We start from the raw sequence: 16,070 nt of genomic DNA on the forward strand, positions 1-16,070 counted from the left end.
CTCCTGAACCAGCAGCGGCGGGAGATCGTAGTACTCGGGGCTGGCCCAACAGGAGTACGAAGGCAGCACCCTGGCCCACCGTCACAATAACACGATATAGAAACCAAACCAAACAGAAAACACCCCAAAACAATGGTCTTTCATTTAGAAATCCTACTCCCGCACAACTATTCAAATGCGTGCACAAAGCTGGTCACACATATTCAGCGGAAATATCGTAGTCGATAGTCACCAGTGCCGTAACCCGATAATTATCGAAGCGGGATTATCACCATCGACCGCCCTGATCACACTAAACGGCGTCTATATAAACAGAAGCCCAGCGCTTTAGGAACTCGATAGAGTTAAGAGCGTCGACGGAGCTTTGAGGGAGCAACGACGGAGCGCCGCGGGAATCACAAGGACTCGAAGACTAGGATATGCAAGGAAACGCATGTAGGAACAAGTTTTAAATGTTTCCCGAAGCAAGGGGGGAATGTGAGGAGTTGAACAACTCCCCACAAATAGAAGCAGCAGCAGATGGCCGGCCGCTTACCAGATACGCGGAGAGTTTGGAGACTTCGATGGAGAAAGAGAGAGTTTGGAGACTTGGATGGAGAACGAGAGAGTTTGGAGAACAAGGATGGAGAGCGAGAGAGTTTGAAGACCAAGGATGGAGAGCGAGAGAGTTTGGAGACCAAGGATGGAGAAGGAGAGAGTTTGAAGACCAAGGGTGGAGATCAAGAGAGAATGGAGATTGCGCGGGCAAGGCAAGAGTACCGTGTGCAAAAGCGGATAACGGAACTTCACCGGACTTTGGACTCTTCCGTGAATTTTGTACCGGGAGAAGAAGTGCCACATCTCGGAAGTGGAGTGTGTGTCCGCCTGTCCACAAGCACCACGGAAACCAGCGGGACGGCAGCAGTGGGCGGAGCATCGATTGGAAGCGGTACGTGAAGGACACGTGGGTCAAACAGAAGGCACGGACTTTGGACCCGGAGTGGAGAGATCCAGCGGGCCATTCGCAAAAGGGAAATAACGGTTCCCGGAGGCCCTATTTAAGGCCACTGAGCGCTGGCAGCTGGATTAGTCGATCACAAGGAGTCAAACCGTCATGATCAATCAGATTAACAAAGTGAACAATCAAAACAGCCAGATAATATACAAGGGAGCAACAGCAAGTCGAGTCGTCGGAGAAGCAGCGCCGTGGGAGCCTACGAGGAACAAGATTGCTACGTCGAGACGTTAGGGATTGGGATACCAGGAATCTCCGAATAGAGACGCAGGTAACTGAGGTCCAGAGGGCATCAATCGGATACGTCAAGGCGGTCGGCTTAACCCTATCAACAAAGTCCTGGTACGCCTGGTGGTTAACGAGTATAACAAGCCAGAAGGGAGAACGGTCGATCGGTACGGTCTCAAGTGGAGTTGTCCAGGAGAGCCATACGGTCTCGACTTGCGAGGTCCCGGAGCGGCGTGCCCGAACCCCAAGTATAACAAGCCAGAAGGAAGACCGGTCAATCGGTACGGTCTCGAGTGGAGATGCCCAGGAGAGCCCTACGATTTCGACTTGCGAGGTCCCAGAGCGGCGTGCCTGAACCCCGAGTACCAAAAGCCACGCTACGTCCAGTCGCGCAGCCGGCACCGCCAGGAGCAGTGCGTGAGAGATAGCGTCAGCAGCAAACCAGCCACCACATCACGACAGCCACGCAACACAGAGCGAGCCATGCGGAAACGTCCCGGACCACACGCAGAACGGTGAGGCTAGGGTGGAACGTTCGTTTACACTAGGCGTAGAAGCAAAGTAAAGCGCGAGGCAGCTTCCTGGTGTTCCGCCTTGACTGTCCGCGCGAGCTGAGCAGAAACCCCAGTGGGACCATCCGGGACAGGCGGCGGTGTGTCGAAAGGAGTGATCCTTGAGAGCGCAGCTTCTGTTCACCCTAGTCTGAGAACGGTGACGCTTCCCTAAGCCCGTATGGCTGATCCCCCTCGCGAGTCCGAGTCGTTACCAGCAGTCACCAAGTCAACGCGTCAGGAGCGAGCAGCGAGCGAGCATCTTCAGGGAGCTGCGAGGATCTTCAGGGAGCTACAGGACTGGAGCGCCGAGTCATCAAGGCGAGAGGTCATCGAGTCAATCATGACCGTCGGAACTACCGAAGGTCACAAGCGACGAGTCAAGGCCAACCAAGCTACCAAGACATATGTAATAATATACCCGCAATAAGCCCACTACAAGCCCGTAAATTCTGTGCTTTCTCACTGAGCTACAGGTCGGTCACGTTTATATAAATTTGGTGGAACGATCACACAATTTACTGAGCTAGACGCACGATTCTCGTAGCGAGCAGACCACAAAAATCAGTTCGTTACAACGTTTAAAACGGGAACACCTGGAGAAATTGCAAGAAGTACTGAGACGACTTCGCAAGGCAAACCAAAGGATCAACACGGAGCAATGCCACTTCTTCAATGGCAATCAACAGCAGCAGGTCAGAATCAACCGGACATAGCCCGGCGTATATATTATTATTACCGGGAAACCTGTTCAACGAAACCACACCCGGATCCGGAATCGTGCAGGAGACGATAGAGGCGCGATTACAACGAATTATAGAATCAAGCAAGTTGCCACATTGGCACATGGGAAAAGCAGGACAATATCAAGCCAGGGCGTATAACTTACGAAAAAGTGACTGGAGGCACAAGAGAAGAGACGTCGTATGGGAACGACAACACCCATTATCCGAAGCAGCTATTGGGTTCGCAGCCAAGCTAGCACCAAAGTATGAGGACCCATTTAAAGTGACAGGCTTCGTGTCTACAGTGATAGCAACGATCAAACACACGGCGACAAGAATGACACACAGAGCGGACATAACGAAATGAAACCCGTAGTAGAGATCGAACTAACCACCCCGTGTCGAATTAGACTTTACACTGAACAACAGGTCATCCATTACAGAATGGAAAACAAACTAAAGAACTCGCTAGCGAAGTAACGAGAGAACTTTCAGCTCCTAAACCAGCAGTGGCGGAAGGTCGTAGTACTCGGGGCTGCTTACGTAGCTGACCCAAAAGGAGTACGAAGGCCGACCTGAGCAGCACCAGTCGCGAGACAGGCACCATCCCGAGAAGGCAGACACCCCGACGACGACACGGCAGACACATGGCAACGAAGGAGGACACCAAGATAAATAATGACGAACCCAAGGAAACAATAGCCCAAACCACCGATCAAGATCCCCCAGACCAAAGACAACAACGGGTACTAAAGAGCCCTGGACTCAGTCATCGGACCAGAGATAGAACCATTCGCATTTGCATACCTGGATCACAAGTGGTCATCGGACGTACGAAGCGGAGAAACTGCAAGAAGTGATAAGACGACTTCGCAAGGCAACCCTAAGGATCAACAAGGAGCAATGACACTACTTCAAAGTAGAGCTAACATATCTTGGTCACTTAGTCAGCGCAAGAGGATACACAATGATTCGGAAAAGATAGCTGCGATCCTCAACATGCCAAGCCAACAGGCTACGAAGCAGGTACACAGCTTCCTGGGGGTATCATCATGGTACAGAAGGTTCGTTCCTAACTTCACGGAACTGGCGCATCCGCTGTACAACCTGGTCAAGAAGGGTACGAAGTTAAAATGGAACGAAGAGACAGAAGAGGCAACCAAAAACTTGAAGAAAGCTCTAACAGAAACACCAATCCTAACTTGCCCTGACTTTGAAAAGACCTTTGTACTCCAGACGGACGCCAGTAACTGCCGATTAGGAAAACGGCGAAGACGTTATGTCATACTCCAGTCGAAAACATACAAAGACAAAGCAGATATACTCGGCCACCGAAAAGGAGTGCCCGGCAATCCACTGCATTATCCCAGATGCTCAAGGAAGAGGTACACGGAGCCAAAGTCGAGGAAGACGAGTGGATAACACAGAAACTCCTGGCGAAAGAAAGAGATCCAGAAACGTGACCAGATTATGCATTTATGGAAGGAAAACTATTTAGACATCTATTGTCATGGGACGCAGACGAGGATACACAACCGTGGAAACTATGCGTGGCATAGAACCAACAGGAAGGAGCTGTAAGGGAAATCACAGCGAAGCAGCAGCAAGACACCTAAGTATTATGAAAAGTAAGCACCGGATAGTGGCGTCATACTACTGGCAAGGGATGCACAGGGATATACAGCAAAACGTGCCAACGTTACAAGACTTCACAACAACAGGCTTTGGGAAAAATGATGACATAAATAGCAAAAGAACCCTGGGAAACCCTTTGCATAGACTTCGTTGGCCCACTACCTAGATCTAGCCACGGCAACAACATCCTACTGGTTGTGTTTAACAAGTTATCGAAATGGGTAGAGCTAGCAGCCGTCAGAAAAGCAACATAGGAAATCGTTATGAAAGTAGTACGAGAGCAAATCCTAACACAGTATGGAGCACCGAAAAAACTCATCTCGGGTATTTGGGTAAAGTTCACGAGTAACAAGTTTAAGGCACAGTTCCAAAATGGGAAATTGTTAACCAGCTAACAGCCCCATACACTCCGCTGGAGAGCCCGGAAGAGAGGGCAAACAGGACAATCAAAACAATAAAAGCCCAATTCTTTGGACGACTGGGTACCCGAGATATCAATGGTAATCAACAGCAGCAGGTCAGAATCAACCGGAATAGCCCTGCGCATATAATTTACGGATCCGGAATGGTTAAGGAGACGATCTAGGCACTATTATAACGATGTATAGAAACAAGTAAGTTGGCACATCGGATCATGGGAAAAGCAGCACAAGATCAAGCCAGGGCGTATAACCTACGAAAAAGTGACTGCAGGCCCAAGAGAGGAGACATCGTATAGGAACGACAACACCCATTATCCAAAGCAGCTATTGGGCTCGCAGCCGAGCTAGCACCAAAGTATGAGGACCCATTTAAAGTGACAAACACACGGCGACAAGAATGACACACAGAGCGGACTTAACGAACTGAGACCCGTAGTAGAGATCGTCTGGGGGCCTTCGGAAGCCCGCTTCCAGTCGGCATGTTGTCCAGAAAGATATTCTGATATTTGTCGACCAGCTCTTTAAGTGCTACTAGTCGTGAAGAGTACTCACTTCCAGTGGGTAGTTCCGCTTGCTGGACTTCTTCATCTAGGTCGCAAAACTGCTGCCAGAGATCGTTTAACTGATTTAGCTTACCGGAATAATAGCCGTCTCGGTGACGTCGGTCGGCAGAATCCTTGCCATAATTCTTAATGAGCTGTTGGATTTTCCCTTGCAGCTTATTTTGGGTGTCTAGTAATCGATTGTGTAAATCGATTCTTGTGTGACTTGTTTCCTCAATGAATGAAGTAGACATATTGTGTGTCTTGGAAACAAAGAATCCTGTAAAGCCGGATAAAGCTGTGTGTCCTGTGAAGCTGGATGAAGCTGAGTATCCTGTGAAGCTGGATGAAGCTGAGTATCCTGTGAAGCTGGATGAAGCTGAGTATCCTGTGAAGCTGGATAAAGCTGAAGTTCCTGTGACGCTGGAAGAAGAAGCGAATCCTGTGGAGCTGGATTAAGCTGAAGTTCCTGTGACGCTGGAAGAAGAAGCGCATCCTGTGAAGCTGGATTAAGCTGAAGTTCCTGTGACGCTGGAAGAAGAAGCGAATCCTGTGAAGCTGGATGAAGCTGAAGTTCCTGTGACGCTGGAAGAAGAAGCGTATGCTGTGAAGCTGGATTAAGCTGAAGTTCCTGTGACGCTGGAAGATGAAGCGTATCCTGTGAAGCTGGATTAAGCTGAAGTTCCTGTGACGCTGGAAGAAGAAGCGTATCCTGTGAAGCTGGATAAAGCTGTGAGTCCTTTAGTGGGAAGGGGGTTGCTTAAGTGTGATCCTTTGTTGTTAAAGGATCACGTCGGGGTCACCAATGTTTGTGCCTAACCGAAGTAGACACTTCCGGGTCACAACGCAGGACAGGGGGGTAATGAGCACTTGTCGCTGGCACGGGGACGCTATGATGGCAGGACGATCGCGTCGCGGCAATGGTAACGACGGTTACTGTGATGCCGGACCACAGGCGATGCTGAGCTGCGCTGAGGTTGAGCTAACGTGGTCAGCTGCTAGTTGAGATAGTGTATTACGAGCCCTATTCCCAGATGTAGGAAGTGGAACCGCGGAGTTAAGAGGCGTGTTGATAACTGTTTTATTCTTCATTTGGAACATGTTTATATACTACTTGAAACACGGAAGTTTAGTGTAATATTGGTGAAGTAAGCTATATTCTAAAGTTGGTCAGGGAATTATGATTATGGTAGCAGTTTGCGTAGTTGGCTTTGCGTAGTTGGCTGACACTGCAAAATGTGCTGACTGCATTGGCGGGTCAGTGTGCCGTTCAGTCGGTGAGACGGTGAGTTAGTGAGACATATAATATGCTGATCAGCAATTCTCATATGCAGTGGGAGCTACTGAGCGCCTGGTACTGTTCCCAACTTGGCTACTGCTTGATTTGTTGGGTGTGGTCATGTTGAGTACCTTTGGGTACGAACAGTATACCTTTCGCATCCTTGGAGGTATCCTTGGAGTGTGTTCGTAGTATCCTTTGGGAATCCTTGGAGGTATCCTTGAAGTCTTTTCGTAGTATCGTTTGGGAATCCTTGGAGGTATCATCGGACTCCTTTCGTAGTATCCTTCGGGCATCCTTGAAGGTTTCCTTGGATTTTTTTCGCAGTGCCCTTTGGGAATCCTTGGAGGTATTCTTGGACTCCTTTCGTAGTCTGCTTTGGGCATCCTTGGATACGTCTTTGGAGTCTTTTCGTCGTATCTTTTGGGAATCCTTCGAGGTATCCTTGGACTCCTTTCGTGGTATCCTTTGGGCATCCTTGGAGATGTCCTTGTACTTTTTTTTTGTAGTATCCTTTGGGAATCCTCGGACTTTCAATGTTATTTTGCGTCTGTTGTGTCTGCTTGCTATAGCCGCTCGCTTGTGTTTTCCGTTTTTTGCTGTTTCAGCTCGCTTACGTGGATGGTCCGCTCTTTCTTTGTGTTTATGTGTCGTATTTTGCAGATTACTGGTGACGCAATCCAATGACTTGGTAAGGTCCGTCGTATCTTTAGGGCAAATTTTGCCGCGAACACCTCGGCCGCTTTTGATAAGTGGTGTTCCTTGGCCCACACGACGTCACGCACCTTTGGCGTCCATTGCCTCCTCCTTAGGTTATAATGCCTAGCCTGATCCTGGGATGCTTTCTCCTGATTCCGCCTTACAATCTTGAAGATTTCTATGAGTTTGTTTGCCTTCTCTTCCGGGGTCTCAGTCGGTCGTCCGGTCCCTACGGTTTCTCTAGGGCGCTCGGTAGTCTTGGTTCTGTGCCTTGGGTAATGAACGACGGTGTGTAACCTGTGGATTCTGAAACGCTCGTGTTTACTGCCAGCATGATTTCCGGCCATTTTTCGTCCCAGTTTCTTTGGTTTTGCCCTGCGAACTGCGCTATCATTGTTTTCACCGTCCTATTTGCTCTCTCAGTCGGGTTCTCCTGTGGGGTGTATGGAGCTGTGAACTGTTGCTTGGCTCCCATTTCGGCCAGGAAACTCTTGAAAATGTTGCTGGCAAACTGTACTCCGTTGTCCATTATAAGTATTTTAAGGAACCAATACCTCGCGATTATGCGTTCTTTAAAAGCTTTCTTCAGGGATTCGGCCGTCGCGCTTCGCAGCGGCACCAACTCAGTCCACTTGGAGAACCGGTCTATCAACACCAGCAGCATTTGGTTTCCGTGCTTCGAACGCGGCAGGGGTCCGACGAAGTCCGCACATACCGTAGCCCATGGTTCCTCTTGCCTTGCCCGCGCAGTCTCCATTCTCTTTCGATCTCCATCCTTAGTCTCCAAACTCTCTCGTTCTCCATCCTTGGTCTCCAAAATCTCTCGTTCTCCATCTCTCGTCTCCAAACTGTCCTCGCCGCGCCGTTACTACGCGAATTCGCCGCGTATCTGGTAAGCGGCCGGCCATCTGCTCCTGCTTCTATTTGTGGGGAGTTATTCAACTCCTCAGAACGTCTGATTATCAATATTTTATCTAGTTATGCGAATGAGGTCCGACGACTGAGTCCAGGGCTCGTGGGAAAGTGGCTGGGTGGGGGTATTCCGAAAGGCTTTACTTTCCACTAAAACTGTCCGCGTCCTGGTACAGTTAAAGGGGTGTAATGCTTACTTCTTTCGTACATCGGTATCTGCCAGTAGCCACTTTTCAGGTCTAGTGTGCGTATGTATTTTTTCTCGCGTAGTTGGTTGAGTATGTGATCCATTCGCGGTTCCGGGCATCTCGTTCTGAGTGCTCGTTCAGCTGCCGTAGTCTACGCATTGTCTCCATTTTTGTTTTTATTTTCTACGATTACTACTGGCGAGCTGTAAGCGGAATGCTAGGGTTCTTTGAGGTTTTGTGGCTCCCGTGTCAATGGCCCCGCGAAATCCTGTGTTGCTTATATTGACTGCGAGTAAGTGCGAGTAAGCGTCGGCCGTTTAAATTTAATGCCGATGCAGGTGTGGTGTGTTCTGGGTGCCCGCTCTGATCCCATGGGCTTCTGTCGTTTCCCGTCGCTTCCTTCCGGCGACAGCAATGAATCGTGCGTGTTCCATTCTGTCCGCAAACCCAGCAGAGCAGTCTTGGCTGATTGTTGCACCACCGTGCCATGTGTCCCACTGCTTTGCACCTTGAGCATCTGTTACTCATGTCGAACGATCTTGTAATGCCTCCGGTTAGTGCTTGTGGTGGCTCTTAAGGTCTCCACTGGATTCTTGGTGTTCTCCAGAAAATTCCAGGTGGGTGTTGGTGTCCCCATCGAGTTTCCGGCGTTTGTTGTGTTCTCTGCTGTGTTGTGTGTTCATTTGATTGGAGGGCCTCGAATTCCTAATCGGAGGTATTCCGCTAGTGATCGGCATACTCCTCGCTTAGCATACCGTTTGAACTCTACTCGACTGTTTCGGTAAGCCCACTCAAGTTATTTCACTTCTGTGAGCATAGTAAGTCTCATGATTTTCCGGAGTTCTCGTGTATATTACTTCGCTGGCTCATCCTCCCCCTGTTGCCTGCATGTAATGCTTTCCATTGCATTTTCCTCGTGGTCCGCTGGTTTGTAGTACTCCAGAAATTCTTTTCTAAAGATACTCCATGATGGCATTGGGGTTGGGCGAGTGAGCCACCAGTCTATGGCACAACAACTGAGTAGTATTAACATGGCTCCTGCTCCGTGATCGAGTTCTATCCCGTAAGTCTCCGATTGTTCCTCCAGGGATCTTTTGCTATTTATGTCATCATTTTTCCCACAGCCTGTTGTTGTGAAGTCTTGTAACGTTGGCACGTTTTGCATTGTCGTACGTAATGCTGTATATCCCTGTGCATCCCTTGCCAGTAGTATGACACCATTATTCGGTGCTTACTTTTTATAATACTTAGGTGTCCTGGTGTTGTTTCGCTGTGATTTCCCTCAGAGCTCCTTCCTGTTGGTTCTATGCCACGCATAGTTTCCACGATTGTGTTTCCTCGTCTGCGTCCCATGACGATAGATGTCTAAATAGTTTTCCTTCCATAAATGCATAATCTGGTCACGTTTCTGGATCTCTTTCTATCGCCAGGAGTTTCTGTGTTATCCACTCGTCTTCTTCGACTTTGGCTCCGTGTACCTCTTCCTTGAGCATCTGGGATAATGCAGTGGATTGCCGGGCACTCCTTTTCGGTGGCCGAGTATATCTGCTCTGTCTTTGTAAGTTTTCGACTGCAGTATGAGATAACGTCTTCGCCGTTTTCCTAATCGGCAGTTACTGGCGTCCGTCTGGAGTACAAAGGTCTTTTCAAAGTCAGGGCAAGTTAGGATTGGTGTTTCTGTTGGAGCTTTCTTCAAGTTTTTGGTTGCCTCTTCTGTCTCTTCGTTCCATTTTAGCTTCGTACCAGGTTGTACAGCGCATGCGCCAGCTCCGGGAAGTTAGGAACGAACCTTCTGTACCATGATGATACCCCCAGGAAGCTGTGTACCTGCTTCGTAGCCTGTTGGCTTGGCATGTTGAGGATCGCGGCTATCTTTTCCGGATTATTGTGTATCCTCTTGCGCTGACTGTGACCAAGATATCTTAGCTCTACTTTGAAGAAGTGTCATTGCTCCTTGTTGTTCCTTAGGGTTGCCTTGTGAAGTCGTCTTATCACTTCTTGCAGTTTCTCCAGTTTCTCCGCTTCGTACGTCCGATGACCAATTGTGATCCAGGTATGCAAATGCAAATGGTTCTATCTCTGGTCCGATGACTGAGTCCAGGCCTCTTTAGTACCGGTTGTTGTCTTTGGTCTGGGGGATCTTGATCGGTGGCTTGGGCTATTGTTTCCTTGGGTTCGTCGTTCTTTATCTTGGTGTCCTTCTTCGTTGCCATGTGTCTGCCGTGTCGTCGTCGGGGTGTCTGCCTTCTCGGGATGGTGCCTGTCTCGCGACTGGTGCTGCCCAGGTCGGCCTTCGTACTCCTGTTGGGTCAGCTACTACGAGTACTACGACCTTCCGCCGGTGCTGGTTCAGGAGCTGAACGTTTTTCTTGTTACTTCGCTAGCGAGTTCTTTAGTTTATTTTCCATGCTGTAACGGATGACCTGTTGTTCAGTGTGAAGTCTAATTCGACACGGGGTGGTTAATTCGATCTCTACTACGGGTTCCAGTTCGTTATGTCCGCTCTGTGTGTCATTCTTGTCGCCGTGTGTTTGATCGTTGCTATCACTGTAGACACGAAGCCTGTCACTTTAAATGGGTCCTCATACTTTGGTGCTAGCTTGGCTGCGAACCCAATAGCTGCTTCGGATAATGGGTGTTGTCGTTCCCATATGATGTCTCTTCTCTTGTGCCTCCAGTTACTTTTTCGTAAGTTATACGCCCTGGCTTGATCTTGTGCTGCTTTTCCCATGTGCCAATGTGGCAACTTGCTTGATTCTATAATTCGTTGCAATCGCGCCTCGATCGTCTCCTTCACCACTCCGGATCCGGGTGTGGTTTCGTTGAAAAGTTTTCTCGGTAATCGTATTTCCCGTCCGTATAATATATACGCAGGGCTATGTCCGGTGGATTCTGACCTGCTGCTGTTGATTTCCATTGAAGAAGTGGCATTGCTCCGTGTTGATCCTTAGGTTTGCCTTGCGAAGTCGTCTCAGTTCTTCTTGCAATTTCTCAAGGTGTTCCCGTTTTAAACGTCTGATTACCAATATATAATCTAGGTATGCGAATGAGAATGGTTCTATCTCTGGTCCGATGACCGATGACTGAGTCCAGGGCTCTTGGGAAAGTGGCTGGGGCTGTTTGTAATCCGAAAGGCTTTACTTTCCACTTAAACAGTTCGCGTCCTGGTACAGTTAAAGGGGTGTAATGCTTACTTCTTTCGTCCATCGGTATCTGCCAGTAGCCACTTTTCAGGTCTAGTGTGCGTATGTATTTTTGCTCGCGAAGTTGGTTGAGTATGTGATCCATTCGCGGTTCCGGTCATCTCGTTCTGAGTGCTCGTTCAGCTGCCTGTAGTCTACGCATTGTCTCCATTTTTATACCCGTTACTCGTAGAGTAAAAGGGTATACTAGATTCGTCGGAAAGTATGTAACAGGCAGAAGGAAGCGTTTCCGACCCCATAAAGTATATATATTCTTGATCAGGATCACTAGCCGAGTCGATCTAGCCATGTCCGTCTGTCCGTATGAACGCTGAGATCTCTGAAACTATACAAGCTACAATACTGGGATTGGGCATTCCAATTCCTGAGATTCCTGCGCATCGCAAGTTTGTTTCAGCAGAGTGCCACGCCTACTCTAACGCCCACAAGCCGCCCAAAACAGTGGCTCCTACAGTTTTGATGCTAGAATAAGAATTTGAACTGAAATGTATTGTTCTCATCAATGCCTATCGATTGACCCAAAAAAAAGTTTGCCACGCCCACTTTAACGCCCACAAACCGCCCAAGCCTGTAGCGCCCACAATTTTCATGCTAGATAAAAACTGAAATTTTAACTGAAATGTATTGGTCTCGTCAATACCTATCGATTGGTTAAAAAAAAATTTACCACGCCAACTCTAACGCCCATAACGCTTAAATCTGTCTACCGCCGGTAGGGGGCGCATTTCAAACTCGCTTTGCTGTTTGCATATCTCCATTTCCCTTTGGTCCCATTAGCTGAGTAACGGGTATCTGATAGTTCTTCCTTGTTTGTTTTTCTTTTCTACGATTACTACTGGCGAGCTGTAAGCGAAATGTGAGGGTTCTTTGAGGCTTTGTGGCTCCCGTGTTAATGGCCCCGCAATGGTTATATTGACTGCAAGTAAGTGCGAGTAAGCGTCGGCCGTTTATGTTCTGGGTGCCCGCTCTGATCCCATGGGCTTCTGTCGTTTCCCGTCGCTTCCTTCCGGCGACAGCAATCAATCGTGCGTGTTCCATTCTGTCCGCATACCCAGCAGAGCAGTCTTGGCTGATTGTTGCACCACCGTGCCATGTGTCCCACTGCTTTGCACCTTGAGCATCTGTTACTCATGTCGAACGATCTTGTAATGCCTCCGTTTAGTGCTTGTGGTGGCTCTTACGGTCTCCACTGGTTTCTTGGTGGTCTCCAGAAAATTCCAGGTGGTTGTTGGTGTCCCCAGCGAGTTTCCGGCGTTTGTTGTATTCCTCGGCTTATCGGAGGTATTCTCCTCGTTAAGCATACCGTTTGAACTCTACTCGACCGTTTCGGTAAGCCCACTCAAGTTTTTATACTTCTGTGAGCATAGTAAGTCTCATGATTTTCCAGAGTTCTCGTGTATATTACTTCACTGGCTCATCCTCCCCCTGTTGCCTACATGTAATGCTTTCCATTGCATTTTCCTTGTGGTCCGCTGGTTTGTAGTACTCCAGGAATTCTTTTCTAAAGATACTCAATGATGGCATTAGGGTTGGGTGAGTGTGCCACCAGTCCAAGGCACAGCAACTGAGTAGTATTACCATGGCTCCTGCTCCGTGATCCAGTTCTATCTCGTAAGCCTGCTTATTTCTCCGTTCTGCTTATAAACTCTGCCGGGTCGCCAGTGCCATCGTATTCTTCTCCCCAACTCCGAATCACTCCCATTGCGGCCACTTTATTCCTGTCGGTCCTCTGCTTGCTTCGTTGTGTCGGCGCTGTCGAAGGGTCGAGTTTTGTACTGCTTGCTCCGTCGTGTCTCGTCTTTCGGTTAGGTCGTGCTCTGGGTCGTTGGGAGGAACGATCCATTTGGATTTCGAGTGGGATTCAAGAGAGTAGGGCATCGATAATTTCGGTCTGCCGGGCGTCGTTAGTTTCGACCTTCTGGGGGTCTGGGAAACTCACTGAGATGGGCCTGAATTACGAAAACCGAGCCGGGCTCAGGGATCACGACCGGGCCTGGTCTGAATTATGAAAACCAAGCTGGGACGCCGGTAATCCTCACCAGGTCGTAGAGCCAATTTAAAATCGAGCCTTTACGGATCCAATACAAAGACTATCTACCAGAACACTAACCCGGATACTCCCCCTTGTTGATGCTTGTCGGAACGCAAGTAACTGGCCTGAGGCTGGGCCTCTGTTTATATAGGCGCCGTTTTGTGTGACCAGGGCGGTCGATGGTGATAATCCTGCTTCGATAGTTGTGCGGGCGTGGGATTTCCAAATGAAAGACCATTGTATTGGGATATTTTCTGTTTGGTTTTATTTCTATATGATGTTATTGTGACGGTGGGAACAGAACAGTTAAATTTGTATTTCGTTATTATAATTTTTCAACTTTTCCTGAAGAAAAATTAAATAATTTTCACACCTGCATAGAGTTTTAGTGTTTATTTATCAGTTCGTCACCTTACCATACAACATGAAATAGTGAAAAAAAATTTTTTTTGGCTAAAATAGAAATTTTGTATTTTAAGACACAAATCCAAATTTTGAATACAGTTTTTATTTCATATAAAAACCCACGCGAAATCTGTATATTACGCGGTACAAGTGTATATAACTTCTAAAATAATAAATAAACATCTTTAAATTAAAAATGGCCAAACAAATTTTGACACGCCCACTCTAATGCCCACAAATGGCAAAACCTTGTGGCGCCCACATTTTTTACAATTTTTTATTATTTTATTTGTCAATATCTATCGACGTGTCAAAAGTTGATTGAGTATGAAGATTATTAAATTAGTTATATTGGTTATCTGACTAACGGGTATATGATTATAGCGTTCTCTTGTTTATTCTGTGATCTTGTTGGTGTTAAGTTTAGAAGAAGCGAATTAGGGCTAATATTAATAATATATCTCGAGTTTCTAATTTTTATAAAGATAACCGTGTTCATTAATACTAATGTCCTGGTACAGACATATGCAAACAAGAAAGAACGCTATAGCCGATACCCGTTATTCTGCAAATGCAAGCTGCAAAGACACTGTTTGAAAGATTTCACACCTCCCCACTGCGTCACCTAGTGTCGATTCCTTTATTTCCGACAAACATTTTATTTAGATTCTCTGGTGAAGAATAACCGAGGTTAGACCGAGAAATACTTAGAAATAGCTAAAAGTACCAAGCAAATACCAAAGACCGAAATAAGACCCCACCTTTGTAAAAAAAAAATTCGGCCAATAACTAGTGTCGCCCTTAGGAACATGAATCTACTAACATTTCTGTCTACCCTCGCTATGCAGTTTAGTTGATAGCTGGTGGAATGGCAGAGACTCTAACAGAAACTCTAACAAAAGTGAATTTATATTAGCCAAGTTAATTAATAGTGCACTAATTTAAAACAGGGAACTAAATAAAATCGTTTCAAATTTTGCAATAACCCCGCCCATTGTGCGTAGTCAGTGCAGACACGAGGTAGTACGGTTTACGCAACCGACATAGCCCTTCAGTCGTCGGAGACTAGATTTTAATCTATGACTTGGTGTACAACCCGAAAATATAACCAATTATATCGGTTAGCTGGATTCATCTTTAAAACGACAATTTCGGCTGTCCCGGCTTTAAATTTTAATCGCTTTAGGGTGGCACGTGTGCTAAAACATGTTGCGGCCGTCATAGCTAAAATAAAATACCTGCTCAAGTGAATACTTCTGTTTTGATCTTTGTTTTCGTGAAACTCTTGTTTTAATCACGCTGCGCTGCTGTTTCACTTTTTCTTTGCCTTTCGCTAAAATCTGTTTAAAATTATATCAGATAATACTTTTTGTTGGGGCGGTGCGGCTTGATCGATTAAATAGTTGAAGCCCCAATATCGAGTGGTACCCAAAAAACACGGGAGTAGTTTGGGGTTTTTTACGCGACGTGCGTAGATGTTTATTGTATCACTTTGAAACAAGAACTGCTTAAGCCTAACTTAACTTAAGCGCTCCAGAGCAGAGCGGAGACTTAGGGGAGAGATGGAGAGCGGACGGCAGTGCGAGCGCGCGAGATATAGAAATCTGGATAAAACTGCCGCTCGACACTGCCTCCTGAAATTAAACGCCCTTTTGGCGTGAACATTCTCCCCCCCCTTGCGAGGACACCCGTAGCAAGAACCTCAGGATAGTAGGCTCAGGAATATGTTGGAAGTGTAGATCGGTCGTCCGTATGTAGGAGAGTGTGGTGGGCCTTTCCACACTGGTGGCAGTGATGACCACTGCGGCAGGAGTCCTTGGAATGATTGTGAGCCAAGCAATTGGAGCAGTACTTCTGGATATGTACTTCCTGAAGCCGATTCTGGGGGCTTAGCCGTAGAAAGTGGTGGCACTTCCGTAGAGGATGGATCTTTTGGCAGACTCGGCATTGGTAGGATTTAATACCTCGAGTACGTCTGCCATCCAAGGCGGGGTATGGAACCCAATATTCGGATGGAGTATTCTTAGGAGGACTTTTTTGTACGGAAACTTGCGTTGAATAGGACGCAATGATGTGTGGAACTGAGGCGGATACTGGCCTTGGAGGGTCGGATGGAATCGTCGGAGTAGTAGGACCGCTGTTTCTATGCAGCAATGTGTGATGCCGATCTTGGCAAGTGAGACAGTTGTGAGCGCTTGTGCAATCCCGGAATTGATGGCTACTTGCAAAGCAATTGGAGCACAACTGCTTCCTTT

At 47.5% G+C, this 16,070-nt stretch overlaps 1 protein-coding gene across 1 annotated transcript; it reads right to left on the minus strand.

Moving 5' to 3' along the window:
* Window positions 1-6,469: 6,469 nt before the first annotated feature.
* LOC139354302 (cylicin-2-like) lies at window positions 6,470-8,812 on the minus strand. The gene is made up of 4 exons (XM_070998523.1): window positions 8,700-8,812; window positions 7,162-7,339; window positions 6,648-6,871; window positions 6,470-6,572 (listed from the first exon to the last, which is right to left on the minus strand). Exons 1-4 carry the CDS (start codon window positions 8,810-8,812, stop codon window positions 6,470-6,472), a joined length of 618 nt encoding a protein of 205 aa, XP_070854624.1.
* Between the last annotated feature and the right edge of the window lie 7,258 nt (window positions 8,813-16,070).

Source organism: Drosophila suzukii, assembly GCF_043229965.1.
Source record: "Drosophila suzukii chromosome 2 unlocalized genomic scaffold, CBGP_Dsuzu_IsoJpt1.0 scf_2c, whole genome shotgun sequence".
Classification (NCBI taxonomy): Eukaryota; Metazoa; Arthropoda; class Insecta; order Diptera; family Drosophilidae; genus Drosophila; species Drosophila suzukii.